Source organism: Argentina silus (assembly GCF_951799395.1).
Source record: "Argentina silus genome assembly, chromosome: 17".
Lineage (NCBI taxonomy): Eukaryota > Metazoa > Chordata > Actinopteri > Argentiniformes > Argentinidae > Argentina > Argentina silus.
Genome location: NC_139671.1, coordinates 3,449,427 through 3,467,496, shown reverse-complemented (window position 1 = coordinate 3,467,496; position 18,070 = coordinate 3,449,427). Strand labels below are relative to the sequence as shown.

The 18,070-nt window shown below is 42.7% G+C and overlaps 2 protein-coding genes and 1 long non-coding RNA gene across 4 annotated transcripts; 2 read left to right on the top strand and 1 right to left on the bottom strand.

Annotated features, from left to right (window-relative positions):
• The first annotated feature begins 843 nt into the window (after positions 1-843).
• tmem251 (transmembrane protein 251) lies at positions 844-2,878 on the top strand. Its single transcript, XM_083689205.1, has 2 exons — positions 844-975; positions 1,961-2,878. The coding sequence occupies exon 2, from the start codon at positions 1,976-1,978 to the stop codon at positions 2,411-2,413; it is 438 nt and encodes a 145-aa protein (XP_083545331.1). The 5' UTR covers positions 844-975; positions 1,961-1,975; the 3' UTR covers positions 2,414-2,878.
• Positions 2,879-4,502: 1,624 nt separating this feature from the next.
• Positions 4,503-6,908, bottom strand: LOC310818315. The gene is made up of 2 exons (XR_014554709.1): positions 6,685-6,908; positions 4,503-4,964 (listed from the first exon to the last, which is right to left on the bottom strand). It is a non-coding gene; the product is annotated as an uncharacterized lncRNA (long non-coding RNA).
• ubr7 (ubiquitin protein ligase E3 component n-recognin 7) lies at positions 6,321-17,302 on the top strand. Of its 2 annotated transcripts, none has more exons than XM_083689203.1 (12): positions 6,321-6,421; positions 8,205-8,334; positions 8,781-8,914; positions 11,184-11,244; positions 11,376-11,471; positions 11,651-11,704; positions 11,836-11,941; positions 12,443-12,672; positions 14,997-15,176; positions 15,504-15,681; positions 15,902-15,963; positions 16,081-17,302. In XM_083689203.1, exons 2-12 carry the CDS (start codon positions 8,206-8,208, stop codon positions 16,171-16,173), a joined length of 1,323 nt encoding a protein of 440 aa, XP_083545329.1. In that variant the 5' UTR covers positions 6,321-6,421; position 8,205; the 3' UTR covers positions 16,174-17,302. The 2 variants fall into 2 exon arrangements, with proteins under 2 accessions (XP_083545329.1, XP_083545330.1); XM_083689204.1 differs by lacking the exon at positions 6,321-6,421 and adding an exon at positions 8,617-8,664 and having other exon boundaries at positions 8,210-8,334.
• Positions 17,303-18,070: the final 768 nt, after the last annotated feature.

Sequence of the window (18,070 nt, the reverse complement as noted above, 5' to 3'; positions counted from 1 at the left end):
TCCTCGCCCATCACACTCTCACTTTCTTTCAACCCTACTCAGCTAATCTATATCGTCCACAGTTAACCAACCACCTGTAAGCTTTTCCCACTACCAAAATAAGACTGAGTACCGGAACTTATTTTTCTAGTTTTACTACCAGAATAATGTCACAGAGAAACCTCTGAATGCAGCAAGACGTTTATTTTACGACACTCTGGTTGTCTGTGTTTTACAGTGCTGTGTGCCCGAGCTTTTATCTGGGTGCGATCACCTTTTGTGACCAACAAGAAACATAATATGGGCTACTATCGTACGTTAGGCTACAGCTGCATTCTTAGCCAGACTGAAAAGTCACTGGAACCTGTAGTTCCATTTCATCATCAGTCTTGTTTCTTACAGCTTTGCATTGATTTCTCAAAATATTATTCCCAAATTCGTAAGTCTACGTGCCTGCTGCGTTAGGCCACACTCCTAGGTCTTCACCTCGCACGCTATTATGATGTGAATGACGTCACATCGAAACTCCTAAACAATCTGTGTGGCAAGACGCATCTTTCGCCGTAGTTTTGTCAAAATTGTGCCAATCAATGTCCCATCGGTATGGCAAGACCCACCATTCACCCGAGCCCGGGTCATAGTCCCCTCTCCGATTTCATCAGTGTGGGGGACAACAATAAAGGCCTGTCCAAAACAGATTGAACCCACTACCCATGCAGTAGAGGGAATTTCAACCACCAAACATCAGGGTGCTGTTCCTGATTTCAACACTGGGTGGCACTGCAAGATCATCACGACGTGGTGTCGGATATCGCATTGTTTCTTCCTTGTCGTCAATGAGGAAGTGTAGCACCGCTGGTCATATGACAACAAGGAGGCCGAGGGGGATGTTGCTGGTCTATGGTCTGGCATTTGGACATAGTGTGAAAATGGATGTACAATGAAACCACAGCAAGCTGCTTCTTGTGAACAAAACAGTCTGTCATGTAAAGAAGGGTAAGATAACCGTTTACTTAGCTAGCTCCACACATTTCATCTGCCTGTGGTGAGCCAGGCAGCATTTTATGCTAGTTAGCGAGGTAGCCTTGTTGATGTTGGCTAACGAAACAAGTGGCATGTAGGATAGCTACTAGTATGTTTTTGTGTCAAAGCGCAACATTGGCCAGAAAGTACTATGCATGCAATGATTATATTAAAAAGAAATTCAAGCTACTAGTGCAGTTGTGTGTTTACCTTTGACCTGCTTTTTTCACTACTCAAGATTTAAGCTTCAACATGTCTCAGAGTCCTGAGAGGAAAACACGGTTTTATCTCTTAATCTTCGTTGAATTGCACCAAACGTTAGCCAGCTAGCTAACCCACTTATTTGTTGGTGTTGAAAGAACCCAGAGCTTTTCACCCTGCACATTCTTAGCCAGTGCTGGGAGCTTAGCCCTGGGCTAAACTAAGACTAATAATATGCAGTGAAAATCCCTGGTCAGCTGAGCTCACACACTCGTCACTACACTGTTAGTCACGGTCTTGAAGTCATCGCTTCGTAGACATTTACTATGGTAACTAACCCTAACTGGTATCCTAGAGACGGCCAACGTCACCCCATTAAAGTTGAGATTTACCATAGTGTCACACAGAGCTTGTCAACCTGGTGCATATTCACACATGCACTCACACACATACATGCATACTACTATTGCTACTACTCACCCAACTATTGTTGTTGTGTTTCTGCTGCTTAATACTATTGCTACCTGTTATTGTTTTATTTATTATTATTATTATTACTTGGTCGCACTGTTGAGAAGCTAGCTTGCCCTAAGCATTTCATTGCACCGTTGATGGCTGTATTCTGTATTCTGTGTGTATGACAAATAAACTTTGGTCATTCACCGGTGATGCAACTCTGACCATAGCCAATCCCTTTATATCCCCCAGTCCCATTGGTGTTGTTTTGTGTTAACCTAGTCACTCACTTGTGTTGCAGGGAGGAGTATGGAGAATGATGAACTTCCGACAGCGCATGGGATGGATTGGCGTGGGGCTGTACCTGCTGGCGAGCGTGGCTTCAGTCTACTACGTCTTTGAGATCAACCAGAAATACAACCGCCTCACCCTGGAGCACGTGGAGAGGGTGGCTCAGGAGCAGCCGCCCTCCGCCCAGACAGGGGATGCCATCTCCTCCCCCCCCTCCTCCTCGCTCACATGGACCCAGAGTCTTAAGACTCGCCTGCTCCTCTTGCCCTTCTGGGTGTGGGCCACCATCTTCCTCATCCCCTACCTCCAGGTGTTCCTCTTCCTCTATTCATGCACCCGTGCTGACCCAAAAACGGTGGGCTACTGCATCCTGCCTGTATGCCTGGCAGTCCTCTGCAACCGCCACCAGACCTTTGCCAAGGCGTCCAATCAGATCAGCCGGCTGCAGTTGATTGACACCTGAAGAGGCCGACTGGTTAACTGCTGACAACATTTGGAGCTGCTGTTTGTACATTTCTCTGTACACAAACTTGCAAACGCCTCCCTCACGCTCTGTTGGTGTTAAGTCCACAGGGCATCACTGGGCAGTTTGCTTAGGGGGGGGGAGGGGAATGGTGGTGGTGTTTACGTGTGTGCAGGTCTTGAAATGAACCATGATACATGTCTCACACCTTTTGTGTATTTGTGATTTCTTAAACTGAACAAAGACTGGACCAAAGGGTGCAGCTCACTCATTGGCCGCCACTAAGAGAGATGATGAATTCATTTAGGGGCTGTCCTTTAACTTGCAAGGTACCATTAGGTTTTTCAGCTGGCGTTTGTGTGAGGAAAGTCTTAAAGAGAAAGCCATATTGGTTAATCATCCAAAAACTATTCCTCCTGACTTGAAAGAAGATGAAGTACTGAAAGGACATTTTTCGGAATTTGATGCCATTTCAAAAACATAGTTGGCCATAAAGACAGTGTTATTTATCATTGGGTGGAATGTATTCTGTAGTGTTATTTACAGCTGTGTTGGCTCATTTTGATATACAACACATTTTTGTCACTTGCAATATTTGGATACCTTTTTGGGGGTTTGTCAAATGGTTTAAATCCAGTGTTTGTATGAGGAAAAATAGCTTGTGCCTTTTAGAACTGCCCTGCCCCTCAAGAAAAGTGTAAGAAAGCTCACACACTGAAATGCTTTTGTTCATATTTTGTGCCATTGTAACAAAGCGTGATAAATGGGACCCTCAATGCATTTTGGGGTTTTCTATAAGTGAAAAAGAAGCACTTTGTGGAAAGGTGTGTTTTTGTTAAAATACTGTCTGTTCTATCCATGTAAACACACGTGGAACCATGAGGAAGACTTCAACTGCCAATGACAATCTCATTTCCCATTGTATAACATGAAATGAGCTATGGGACTTTCCGCTTACAAATGGGAAATGATTTTTGGACATTTCCCTCTCTGATGCGTATGTGTCTGTGATATATTAAAGTATATCGCAGTCAGGGTTCTTAGAGGCAAACCTGCAATATGTTTTGAAATTAAGTCTTTGTGTCTTGTCAGGATGGTGCAGTCCAGCTACATATTTTTACACATTTTTCATTTAATTCAAGATGAAAAAAACAGGTACTAAGACAGTATAAGATTTGATTCAGTGTCTCTACAGTAGCACAGTGATGAATGTACATAATAATGGAGTATTGTTTTATCTTCAGCCTGACACGGTGCATACAGTACTATGTGTTGCATCAAATGACATAACATAAAGGGATTATTTATGATGAATCTATCCTTGACTACAGTAAAGCACTGTCTACATGGGTTTTTGAATGTTTTTGATGGCAGGGGGGTGTTTTTAGTGACTTGCAACATTTTCATTCATTGTTGACACCTTCCGTTCACACCCGTTTCAACCTCATTATGTTCCTGCAAACTTGCACCAACCAATAACACCCTCGATTTTTTTTTCACCTATTACCTCTAGAAATGACTGTCCCAGTCCTAGGTACAGCCTGTGTCGACATTGTATCTACATATTCTCTGCATTCAAGAGAATCAGTCTGAGTGAGGCTTAGTGTAGATTTGTCAATTTCAATATGTAGTGGCCAACTTTGAGGCTTGTTGTTTGCAATACAAGATGATTAGTAGATCCATGGTAGTGTGCAGTGCCATGCTCAGGCTGATCCTCTTCTACACTAGTAAGCCTTTTGGCTTTACTTGATGAATCAAGCACTGAGGTGAATCATACCTGGCAGACTGTCCTGGGAGACTAGTTGTCCACTCCTGACTCAACCTATGCCTAAGGCCTAGCTTTCCACAGTTTAGAGACACTGCCTTCCATGATCCCCTATTCATGTTTCAAAGAGGGTGTCTTTCAAAAGGATGTTAATGGTGAAGGAATACTATTGTAGGTAGTTTTTTTTTCATTTTTTTTTTTCTTTAAAGGGCTTGCCTTGGTCTTTTTCTTTTTCAACAGAATGAATAGGTATTTATGTTGGAGCTTCTGATTTTATTGCCTTTCAAATCTAAATGCACTGTGATCAACAAATGACAAAATAAACATGTTTTGGAAAATGTATTTCTGCAGTCCACTCAGTCATTTTCCAAAGCAGTCAAAATGGGCATCCTGACCTCTCCACTGAAGTGACATATGTTTCATGAGAAAAAAAATTCATCATACAGATTACCATCATGAAATAATTTACACAAATGCTCAAAAATAAACCATTCAATCAACAAGTGTAACAAGACAATAAGGTGTATAGCCTATAACCGTACAGATGGTATGAGTGGCAGAGCAAGTGACTCCACAACCACATATTGGACAGAATTATAAAGGCTGGCAGCACATCGACACCCGCCCCCAAAACATTGTCTCTCTTCATGTCCCACAGTCTTGTCTCAGGTTGTGCCTCTCATGAACTTAAGGTTTTCCACCGCTTTGCGGGAGGCCCTGTAACATTGGGCTTTGTCTTCGCTTTTGTGTCTGCTTCTTCTCCATCACTCTCATCTTCCTCTTCATCTGCAACACATACAACATATTTCACTCACTCTAGAGTTCTGCAGTTATGAAGGTGGAGTGATTTAAGCGCAACTGACTCCTGACAGATTGCATCTCAAGATCAAAGTGATACCACAGTAATGACATTTGAGGAAAGTAAATCATTATAATAAATCATCGTAATATGGTCAACTAAGAGGAAAGTCATAACAGATTCCCCACGTACTGACATTTTCATCAATAATATATTGGCACTGGCCACTAAAAGGGAACACTCATCATGGCAAATTTTAGGATTCTTCTTTCAGACATGCGATACTGTGACGTTGTGGCCAATTCACCCACGTTGAGCTGACTGGACACATCTAATCAGTGACGCGAGGCTAGGCTAAATCAGCTATAAGGTCATGCAGTGGATGTAATCTCTGGCTATACAGCCGCTTCATTCGCAACAATGTTGTTGAGCTGACCACTTGGCCAGCTAGCAACAATGCCTATTTCATGCCAGTACGTATGGTAGAAACTTCACCTATAGCAAACCCTTACTGTTAGCTGGTTTACCTGTTACAAACCCTTACTGTTAGCTGGTTTACCTGTTACAAACCCTTACTGTTAGCTGGTTTACCTGTTACAAACCCTTACTGTTAGCTGGTTTACCTGTTACAAACCCTTACTGTTAGCTGGTTTAGGCAGCTGTATGGGTTTATCCAGGTTTGCATAGTAAATGCATCTCTCTGTTTGACAAATGATGAGTCAATGAGTGTGAAAAATGAATTTCAACTGTCAATAGACTACTTGTCAGTTATCACTGGCTGGTGTCCTTTTACTTTAATATCAAATCATGTCTCCAAACAGATGTTTGATTTACGCCCCCAGGGGGACATTCAAACATTCCCACGGCTATAAACTAGTAAAGTGATTGCGTCACAATCAAAGAATACCATGACAACGAAAATATCTTGAGACAAACATAGCAATCATGATTTCATTTTAACGATCGAGTTGAATAGCGCTTATGGCTGCCTAATGTTTAATTGGATAAATACTGAAGTGATTCTCTACATTACTTAAAGCTAGCTCGATACAAACGCATATTTGCTAAATTACACCTATACACTACCTACATACACTCATACTTCTGATTATTGCCTACAGGCTATTGTGCACAGCTCGAATCCGGCCCATGCCCTGCTGACATACCCTCTCCTCCTTACTTTCCTGTCTTTCTCCACTATCTCTATCCAATAAAAACTGAAAAACAAAAGAGTGGGAAGTCTGGAGTGAAACCTGATCAGTTTCAAGCAGAGCCGCGGCGCTGGATAATCCAGATAAACAAACACACGCCTACGTCACACTGGCGTCATAATCACAACAATTAGCTTCCAAAAGAACGAGACGAACGTCGGGTTCTGTTGACGTGACGTCGCTCTCACCGTCACACTTACTGGCCGTAGGCATAGCACACGGGCAACGGCAAGGTAGGAATACATTTGGACTAATATGGATCGGAGGACCGAGTCCACAGATAATTAATAGCGTAGCTAGGTAGCTAATTCAGCTAGATGAGATTTCAATAAAACAGAGCCATAGTATTTCAACTCCAATGGGTCTGGAATTAACCAACCAGCTAGCATTAGCTAGCCTGAGCTGAATGTATTGACTTGTTGGGGGATACCGCGGGACGCTGCTGTACCCAACACGAGTGTTTTGTTGGCAACAAGTTATCTGGCCAGGAGCTCACCATCAGCTTGAGAATCCCCCTTGTCATTTCCCCCGCAAAGTTTTTCTTGCACAACGAGTTCTGTTAGAAGACCTGAGACGTCTGCGCTTAATTTCTTTATCCCCGCTATCATCGAAGGCAGGTTATTTTCCGTTTTAATGACAACCTCCTTGGTCACACCATCCCGGAGTTTTAATTCTCCTCGTATCTCACTGTTGCCAGCTGCCATGATGCGTTCCGTGACCTTTCAACTGTGTCTCGGTCGTTTCCGTGACAGATGTGTTCCGTGAGCACAAATAACAAACGTCCTCCAACATAAAGACTTCCGGTTTCGTTTATGGCCGTTTTCGCGACTTCAAAATAAAAGCGTGAGTTAAGCGATGAATGGAAAGTGATGGGATCACATTCATTTTCTTATTTTCTTTAGCTAAAATAAGGACAAATTACCGAACAGAAAATATATACAATTTCGAAAAAGTAATTTTTATCTTTACAATTTACACAATGATGCAATTACAAAATTAATTGTACACATGCCTATTGTATTTGTATAAGATGGACTGTACATGAATATGTTTTGACTATTTAATGATCTCTGGTACCAGTCTACTCAGCAACACTTCTACAATATGAATCAAGTGAGTTTCAACCATGAGCGGTGTCATACAAAATGTTGATGGCTTTTTACTGTCATACACACTTTGAGCTGTATGGCCACAGTAAAAAGCCATCAACATGTGGTAAGAAACCACTTTAGACTCACCTGATCTACATTCTAGAAGTGTTGCAGAGTAGACTGGTACCAGAGATGAGTTGAAATAATAGAAAACATACTTCTGTACTATTTAATCAGGGTAATTAGGATATTAGAACAATTCCAAACCATTCTGGGGCAATATTACACCAAATATCATATAGTGATGATTGAATATATATTTGTTAAGATAATTAGCATATTGTTTGTGGTTCCTTGGTCCACATTTACCCTATTTAAATGCTATATGGAGTGGGCGCTTTTATTTTGAAGAAATTCTCATGTACACATATTTACATTCACCGGAATTAGGTGGACGGAGTTCCACTACTCGAGCTCAGGACACACAGATGCCAAAATCCATGCAATTTCATAATTTGGAGCGACCTTTACTGGGAACCAGATTATATTGGACGTGACTTCTTAGGGCATTTGTAGCAGTCTTAAATTCGTTTGACAGAAGAGCAAACTCTCATTCAACACTCAACGGAGACCAAGAAACATGCCGAAATTCCCGCCAAATATGTAATCCGGAAATCGGGCGGCTGTTGTCATAATGAGATGCGATGTATCGAGTTTCAGAATCTGGCCAAAAACGCGCGTTGCATCGACCATAGAAACAAAAGTATCACTCGTATAACGGTGCATCCGTGTTATTCTGCAGAAGACAGAATTGTGGTGCAACGTCTGAAGTCCGAGACGACCCTTTAGTTATTTCCACCGGCGCGCTGTGCATTTTGCCCTGGAACAGGAACTTGTAGTAACATTTTCACCTTCTCTCTCCAAGGATGGCGGCAAATGAGGGAGATGAGGCAACTGTTTCTCTAGTTGACGTTTTGGAAGAAGATGAAGAGTTACAGAACGAAGCATCTGCTGTTTTAGGTGGCAGCGATTCCGAGAAGTGTTCGTATCCTGAGGTATGTCATTTGCCACATATGACACCATTTGTTTAGATAAACTGACTCACTCAATCGGTGTGGAAACTGCCCTCTTATTTAGCAGGAAAACAACTGTGTTGTTAGCTCTGGTCTTATTTCCAAATTGTTGTAAAGCTGTACGCTTAGCTTCAGATCTATGTTGCCCCCTAACCTCAAATGGCAAGTATCAAGAGCATCCTTATCCGTCCAGAACGCATCAAGTTGACATGTATGTGTTGATCAATTTAACTTAACACTGAAAACTTTGTTCTTCATTTGTAGTGAATTGTCATGGTAGACATAATTCCCGACCTGTTTAACATCAGTATGGTAATTATTGACCATTATCCTACTGCCTCCTTTGTGTACATCAATTGTTTTGATGTACATTTGTTCGTCAACCAACGATGTACCAGGGATCATCTGAGTTTGTGTTGTTGTTGCAGGGGTATGTAAAGCGACAGGCCCTGTATGCCTGCAACACCTGCCAACCAAAGGGAGGAGAGTCTGCCGGGGTGTGTCTGGCCTGCTCCTACAAATGCCATGAAGGACATGATCTCTTTGAGCTCTATACCAAAAGGTGTGTTTCATAAATTGTTGGATTCGGACTCTATTTCAGCAGGGCCTGTTTAAAGCTCTAATGTGAATACAGAACTGTAGCTGTATGTCCATCCTGAGGTTTGTCTTAAGGGTTAGGGTTAGGTCACTGCAATAGTTTATAGTCATGTGGACTGGGATTCAGGGGGAGTGCATGACCTACAATGCAATTCTAACTCGCAATCTCTCTTCATCAAAAAACAATAGTAACACAAAACAATAGTAATACAATAAACAATACACAACAATACAATAGCAACAATGTCTCTATAAGATATGTATAATACTGTGTGTGTGTGTGTGTATAATACATAATAACAGTAGCAGCAGAGCACAAGGTAGAAAAACAAATGCCTGCACAGTGGTGCAACAGTGTGGTGTGGAGTAAGGTGCAAGTTGTATACACTTACCTAGCACTTCATTAGGAACACCTGTACACCTTCTCATGGTGGCGGTGGTGGAACACCTGTACACCTTCTCATGGTGGTGTAATGGTGTGGGGAATGTTTTCTTGGCACACTTTGGGCCCGTTAATGCCAATCAGTCATCGCTTGAATGCCACAGCCTATTTGAGCATTTTTACTGACCATGTGCATCCCTTCATGGCCACAATTTACCCATCTTCTAATGGCTACTTCCAGCATGATAATGCACCATGTCACAGAGCAAAAGTCGTTTCTCAAACTGGTTTCATGAACATGACAATGAGTTCAGTGTTCTTCAGTGGCCTTCCCGGTCACCGGATCTGAATCTAATAGAACACCTTTGGGATGTGGTAGAACGGGAGATTCACAGCTTGAGAGTGCACTTGAAAGATCTGCAGGAATTGCGTGATGCAGTCATGTCATCATGGACCAGAATCTCAAAGGAATGTTTCCAACATCTTGTGGAATTAATGCCACGTAGAATTGAGGCTGTTGAGAGCAAAGGGAGGCTCTACCCAGTATTAGTATAGTGTTTTGTGAGTGTATATAGAAGACGGAGATTGCAGCTGGATGTTAAGGGCTTTCCCGTGATCTCGCCAGAGGGGTACAGTATGTCACAAGACAAGCTGTGAATGATCGGGATTATTCAAAGATGGCCCGCTTCAATAAGATCAACATTCAGATTTATTCATGTCCTGAGGGTGGACCTGATCCAGCACCAGCTGCTAATTCAACCCAGACTTAATTAGTGAAGATAACTGTGCATGCATTTGCTTCGTTCAGCCAATCAAGCACTCCTATCAATGCAGAAAGCAGTGAGTCCGTGCCACATTTTCAATTACCAATTGCTGCCAGCTTGCCTAATTCATTGTCAATACATTTCTTTATAGTCTATTTCACCATACCGTCATAGCCTGTGACATGTGAAGTGTCAAATGCATTCTTACAATGTCATTTTTCTGTCCGTTTGGAGGGTTAGATGAACCAGCGGCCATTTTTATGTTTTCTTGAACACATTATATTTGATAAATAAGGTTATTAGCATCAGCCATTCTGCAATATCAAGGGGATGGCTTTTACCGAGGGAGGGATCTGAATGGTCCTCGGCACGCGACATCAGCCCTGGAGCAGGTTTGAGCTAGAGGGTTAGACGTGTTGCCACAGTCATTTACCTGGCTGAAGGTGAGCAGCTTTTGTGACGTGCGTTATCCCGAGGTTGCGGCTAAATGTTGACCTGTTATAACTCCCTCATCCCGCTGTGTGAAGGAGACGTCTCCCTCATCCCGCTGTGTGAAGGAGACGTCTCCCTCATCCCGCTGTGTGAAGGAGACGTCCTGGATGGGGGAGCGCTCCACCCGAGTGATGCCGTCTTCATGGCCTCTCTATGGCCTCGCGGTCGTACTTAGTGCAGTTGCCATAACGCTGTGACGGCCCCTGTCAGGATGCTCTCATACTTCTGTATATAATCAGAAGTATCTGTTAAAGTTAGTGTTTGTGCTCATGCCATCTGAGGAAGTGGAGACGTCGGTGCCTTTCTGTAGAGGGACCACGTCAGGTCTATTGTGACGTCAGGTCTGTTGTGATGTGAATGCCCAGGAATTCTAAACGGTTGACACTTGTGTCTAAATTGGATAAATAACCCTAACCCTAACCCCTATACCTGTTCTCAAAAGTAGTGTTTGTCATGTAGTATTTCTTTATTTTTCCAGTGTTTGTATCATGAACCAGAGCACCCTCTAGCATTATCTGTCATGTTGCAATTGGTTTAAAAAAAATAAAAAAAATAATGTCCATCGTTGACCCTTGAACTCTCTGAAATCTTTACAGGAATTTCCGCTGCGACTGTGGAAACAGCAAGTTTGGAGAGATGGAGTGCAAGCTATACTCGGTACGTTTTCAAATATTTATTGAAATTGTGGTATTTTAAATTATGCAACATTATGGAGACATGTGAGGCAAGCTATATCTAAAATACCACACATGGCCTTGACATTACTGTTTTATCTGTCTTTACTTTAGGAAAAGGATCAGCTGAACACTGACAACAAATACAGCCACAATTTCTTGGGTCTGTATTGCACTTGCAACAGACCATATCCGGATCCAGATGACCCGGTAAGGGTCAGGCCCAGCCCTCTTCAACAGAATTTTTTAAAAAATTCTCTAAAAACAGTATTACAGAAATTGGATAATGTGAAGTGTATTGCACCCTGTCACGCACATTGGTATGGAAACAGAAGTAGACAATCAATCCAGCACTTAAACAATATAAAATAAGCTGCATCTTTTCACAGGTTGAAGATGAGATGATCCAGTGCGTTGTCTGTGAAGACTGGCTTCATGGCAGGGTAAGGCGTTATTCCAGATATACAAGTTCTGCTCTTTATAATGAAAGTACTTCATATTTCAGGAATCACATCAATGTGATATTGGACATCTGTAATTGTAATTGTATTATGCTCTTACTCTTTCATTCCAGCACCTGGGTTGCCCTGTGCCAGAGAGTGTGGAGCTCCAGGAGATGGTGTGTGAGTCCTGCATGAACAAGGCCCCCTTCCTGTGGACCTATGCGGCCCACCTAGCAGGTACACCTAGCAGGCTCTTCACACACCGTTATGCCCTGAACGAGGACACATTCCCAACCACCCAATGTAAACCAAAATGGAGGGAATTTACTGTTTGATTAGCTACTGCTCCAAGTCTTTTGCAAGCTATTGTAATGCAGCTTTATGCCTCCAAAATGATGAGGTGTGGGTCCAGCTATGTTTACATTTGACAGGTTGTGACTTTCATAGGTATGCATGGTATGTCCCAGAAGTAGCTGCAAACTAAGAAAAAAAGTGTGAACAAATATACAACTGACCTCTACTTGGGTTCTTTGAGAGCTGTGTTCTTAAAGATTCATTTATTTTAACACAAAACAACAATGAAACCTGCACTAACTGAACAATTTACCTCAATGGCTGTATAACTGTAGTTGCATCATTGACAGTAAGATATTACTTAGATATCTTCTAGGCGTACGTACAGCATGTGCTTACCTATCAGAACCAGTGGCTCCATGGTGTGTTTCATCTTTCACACAGTGCCCCCTGCGACCAAAGCCAGCCCGTGCAAAGCAGAGGATGAGGTGAAGGTGGAAGTGGAGCACTGTGAGGAGGAAAACAACAGAACAGACGAGGCCTCCACCAGCCTCCACAACAGAACAGACGAGGCCTCCACCAGCCTCCACAACAGAACAGACGAGGCCTCCACCAGCCTCCACAACAGAACAGACGAGGCCTCCACCAGCCTCCACAACAGAGGAGAAGAGAAGGTACGTCATGTGATACAAAGCTTCATCCTTATGAGAGGAACAGGTGGCACTGGCAGCAGCAGACTGAGGACCAGTTTTTGAAAGTATCAGTGGGAAATGGATGTGCCCTGTTTCACATTAATATTATTATACAGCTTGCTCAAATGACATTTTGACAGATTTACTGGATACAGTTGATTTATTTTCCCTTTTAAAGATGCATACACACTCTCTCAAAGCAGTTTTTGAACCTGGAGTTTGTGCTTTACTAGCTTTTTCAGCTGTCAAGGAGAAGAAAGACTGTAGATGTTAAACCACATGGTGGCGCCATCCCCCTTTGATGAGGCAGCTTGAGAGGAGTCTGTCCGTCCGCTGTGTTAGTTTCCTGTATGGCCCTCCGCTGTGTTAGTTTCCTGTACGGCCCTCCGCTGTGTTAGTTTCCTGTGGGTATTTAGAGGATGAATGGCCTGTGCCAAACGCAGATTCTCTGATCCACAGGGAGCAGCTTGAGGCTTTGCGGCAGCACGTACGATAAACAAGAGAGATTTCATTTGTCAGCCTTTAAGGCGAGCAGCAAATTGAAGCCAGCCTTAATTTGACAGCCTATATGGCAACCTACGCTTTGCCCCCAGCTGGGGCCTTCTGATCTCACACATTTGGATTTGGATCATGTATATTGTTTGTTGTGGTTCAAAGACCGCAGTCACTTTCAGACAAATATACAGAGCCCTCCGTAAGTATTGGGAAGAGGAAGTATTTTGTCTTCTTTTGGCTTTATACTTCAACAGTTTGGATTTGAAATCAAACAATTACTGAGGTTAAAATAGAGATTCTCAGCTTTAATTTAATTTAAGTCACCATTTAGAAATTACAACCCATTTTAAACAGTCCCCCCATTTCGGGGAACCAGTAGTATTGGAAAATTGGCTTGACAGGTGTCTCTGGTTTGTCAGGTGTGTTCTGTCACATCATTTGTGCAGGCATAACATTGACAGCTGTCAATGTCTAGTATTGATTCTAGCCTTTATGTTTTCCTTTGGAGACTGCTATTGACATCTGTCAACCTGACAAATAAATCATAAACATATCCAAAACCTTAGGCTTGCCAACAACAACAGTTTGAAACATCATCCAAAAGAAGAGAATCACTGGTGAGCTCAGAAATTGCAAACAGCCTGGTAGGCCAAGGAAGACTTCTACAGTGGATGACTGAAGAATGCTCACCGTAATTGAGAAAAACCCCAGAACATTCTCCAGGAGGTGTGAATGAGTAAGAGTCACTACTATCCACTGAATATGTCACCAGCAGAACTAGAGACGCTACACTGCGAAGTGTAAACCACTAGTTAGCAACAGACACCGGACCGACAGATTAGTTTGCTAAAAAAGTACCTAAAAGAGCCTGCAGAGTTCTGGAAAAAGGTCTTGTGGACAGATGAGATTAACATGTACCAGAGTAATGGCAGGTGTAAAGGAACTGCCCAAAATCCCAGACATACCACTGCATCTGTGAAATATGGTGGCTTATGTAATGGCTTGGGGCGTGTATGGCTGCCACGGGAACTGGCTCACTTGTTGTCATTGACGATGTCACTGCTGACGGCAACAGCAGAATACATTCTTTAGAGTGTAGAGAAACATGTTGTCTGCTGAAGTACAAGCAAATGCTTCCAATGTCACTGGACGGCGCTTCATCATACAGCAAGACAATGACGGCAAACATACTGCCATGGCAACTAGGGCCAAAAAGTTCTAGAGTGGCCAGGTCAGTCTCCAGATTTAAATCCAATTGAACGTTCATTTAATTTGCTGAAGAGGGAACTTAAGGCAAAATTACCTCAAAACAAACAACAACTGAAGATAGCAGCAGTACAGGCCTGGCAGAGCATCACCAGAGAAGATACCCAAGGATTGTCGACCAGATACGAAACATGAGTGCTTCATTTGGACGTATGAAATAGGGGATTTTTAAAAATGTTGTACTTTCTAAATCTGAAAAACATGAAATTAAGGCTGAGAATTTCTACTTTGTCTACTTTTCTACTCATAATTAATTGTTTGATTTCAAATCCAAACTGTTGGAATATAGAGCAAAAAAACAACAATTGTGTGTCCAGTAATGTTGTCTTAATGACAATGACGATGGTTTCAAGTGAGTGGATTTGTTGTTTAAGACACTGTCGATGTGCTTGCAAAATGCATGCTTCCTTTCATCCGTCTTTTCAGACAGAATTTGATACAACATCAGAGCGATGTGGTCGCTTATCCAGTCCGGTCAGATTAGTAATGTTGGGGATCGAAAGTGTTATTTCTCAAATGTTCAGAGGACTTTGTCTTTTTTGCAGTCAAAAGCTAATGGAGTGTCAGTCAGTAAAAGAAAGCACGGGGAGATGGAGGAAGGCTTGCCCTCCGCAGAGACTGAGTGCAGGCTGAAGGACCTGAAGGGCGCAGGGCTGCAGAGGGCTGGGGCTGTGTTCTGGCCTTCAGCCTGGCGGACCAAACTCTGTCCCTGTGACAGCTGCAAGGTAGGATACCACTCACTTCTCATCCCTCAAATCCCCTGTTCAAACTGTCGGGAACAAGCAAGCCAACTTCAACTGAGATGGCTAAGTTTGTGAGCCTCATGTTGCAAAACGATGCAAAGACTTCATGATAAACCCCATCATTATTGCTGCAAACATCTTGTTATGAACATTTGAAATAATGTCGGTCTATAGGTTTCAGTGTTCTTTTTAAAAAAAAAAAAATGTTATAATTAGTATGTAGTAGTACAGTTTAGTATAGTGTGAGTCAATTTGAAGCCTTTGCTCAGAGCTGCTGCTCACCCATTTCCTTTGTCTCCGCCGGTGCAGACATCCTACACTGATGCAGGCGTGTCCTTCCTTCTGGACGAGTCTGACACCGTTCTGGCCTATGAGAACAAGGGCAAGACCACCGAACAGGAGCAGCAAGGGGGCGCAGAAGGGCGTGACCCCCTGATGTCAGCCCTCAACACCCTGAACCACGTTCAGCAGTTGGAGATCATCCATGGTATGAAGTGGTGTAGTTAAAGAGGGAGGGAATAAGGGAAGGGGCAGGAGGGGAGGTTTGACCAATTCCCCTAACTGCATTGATTGTATTACAGATTGTATTTCTTCTGTGAGGGTTGCCTGGGGAGCAAGCCAAGCGAAGGCAGCCACCAGTACTGAAACTGCAGCAGCCAAAAAACCTCATTCATTTTAAATGTTTTTTTTTTTTTTCTTGTTCTCAGAGTACAATGACATGAAGACTGAGCTCAAGGATTTCCTGCAGAGATTTGCATCAGAAGGAAAGGTAGGTACACCCCAACTACTCATGATTCCACTTACTTGTCAGCCTTCAATAAGGATGTGGTCCTTTCTTGGCTGTTAAGTCCTCGTTGTGTGACGGCATCGTCCCCTTCTCCGCCAGGTGGTGACTCCTGAGGACATTCGTCAGTTCTTCGAGCAGCAGCAGAGCCGCAAGAGGCGACGGGCCAACGCCGGCCAATACTACTGCAGCTGAACCGAATCCCATCTGCTCTCATCCAAACCTCTCCACACTTCCAAACACCTGTCAGTAGTTTTCCTCTTTTCCTCCACTGAATGTCACCTTGTGTCCAATATCATTGTAGTCCACCTCCTCCTCCAGACCTATTGTTTTTAAATAAAAATGTAAAGGTTCTCAAATGTGTGTGAGCTTGTTATCCTGTTGCAACAGTTTGCTGTACTTAGGGCTATACCATACAGTTATATAGTTTGTGATTTGACGCTATGCAAGGTTAATAAAGGGGGATTCTCTTGAAGGCCCACATTAGTAATTGTGACGTTTTTTGATATGACATCCCGGTGCTGCACAATGATTTCAGAAAATCAGTCATTTAGGTCAAAGTAGGTGTATTTTGGGCGATACATTTTTTTTTTTTTTCTTAGCTCCTAAAATGATTTCCCTTAGGTATACATACAGCTCAGAGCTGACATGGCTCGCCTGTTTGTCAAATATAACCCTCTGAACCCCCTTCACCGGCTTTTTTGCAGCTGAGTCAGACAACCTTTCGACATATTTTGTTGATTTGATCCTAGCTATATCTACAGTTACGTTCCCACGTTTGCCTTCAAGTGTTGCAAGTTATCTAGGGGGCTTTACTGACATTTAATTGAAATGGTTGACACCTTTGCAACCGTTTTCTCATGGGAAATTCTAGTCTGTATTATGGCTCATCTGTGAAACACTTCGTTTACACTGGAATGACAGTCTTCAAAGTGCAGCATTTTGCTAGCCAGTGTTGTAGACACAGGATTCTGATGTTGAACCTCTGACGTTCACCTTTTATTTGGAGACCAACTTCAATTGACCTATTCTTCAAACATTCAAACTAAATGCATTATTCATTGCCGTCCAGCAGATCAAAGGGGATCAAAGCCAGGATTAATCTGGTCAAAACAAAGGCATTGTTTTGTCTGTTTTTTTCTCCACAACGTGCTTCGTTTCAACTTCATTCCTTCCATAATGTGTTATTCAGTTTTCCTCAGTGGCACTTTTAGCGGTTTCTTCAGTGCTCTGTCAGAGCTGCAGAAAACATGATTGCAGTACTCACTTGTACCTTTTGTATAACAATGTGTAGTGTTCATTTGTTGTCCCTGGTCCTTTTTAATATTCAACCTTTGAGAAATAAAACTATGAATAATACAAGTTGTTCTAGTGCTATAGTCAATCCAAGCCATCCTTCTGGGAGGCCCTCCACCCATGCATTACAGAATATATCACAAGTTGAATACCTTTTTGCTAGCTATAATTATTACATAACTGTCACACAATCAATAGAGTAGAATAATCGCTCACAGCGATGCATCTCTAGAATCTTCTGTGCAAACCCAAACTGATAAAGATACAGAACAGATAGTTCTGAACACATTTCTGTCGGCCAGTTGCTGCCAACTTCCACAGGGGATGATCACTTGTGTTCTGATTCTCTAGCCTCCTCTTGAAGTGTGTGCTCGTACACTCCACCTCATGGATTGGACTGGTTCCAATGCTTTTAAATGTATGAAGGAAAGTGCACAATTGCACACTTCTGGGTGAAGGGTAGAGAATTGGAATGCTGTGTTTTCAGTGGTTTAAACAAGTGATCATCTCTCAATCCCATCAAAGTTGGCAGCAATTGCCCCTAACTGCATCCATTAAAGCCGGTTTATACCGAGGCAACTTGATGTTGCAATTTGGTTTACACTTGGACCACAGTGGAGGTATGTGGAAAATCAGTAGGCTACAGCTTAAATTCATCATCTGGGAGAACACAAAACAGCTGCAAAAGAGGTGTATGAATATTTCAGGCGCAAAACAAATGGGGCACATTACTCACAGAAATGTGTTTTCAAAGTGATCTATCCCCTTAAATGTGCAATTAGAAGGTCAGCGACAA

What these genes read in the sequence shown, in the direction of transcription:
- tmem251 (XM_083689205.1), top strand. Translation starts at nt 1,976, where the DNA reads ATGATGAACTTCCGACAGCGCATGGGATGGATTGGCGTGGGGCTGTAC.
- ubr7 (XM_083689203.1), top strand. Translation starts at nt 8,206, where the DNA reads ATGGCGGCAAATGAGGGAGATGAGGCAACTGTTTCTCTAGTTGACGTT. An exon ending in ATCCGGATCCAGATGACCCG is followed by an intron (nt 11,472 to 11,650) that starts GTAAGGGTCAGG and finishes ATCTTTTCACAG; the next exon opens with GTTGAAGATGAGATGATCCA. An exon ending in GATTTGCATCAGAAGGAAAG is followed by an intron (nt 15,964 to 16,080) that starts GTAGGTACACCC and finishes CTTCTCCGCCAG; the next exon opens with GTGGTGACTCCTGAGGACAT.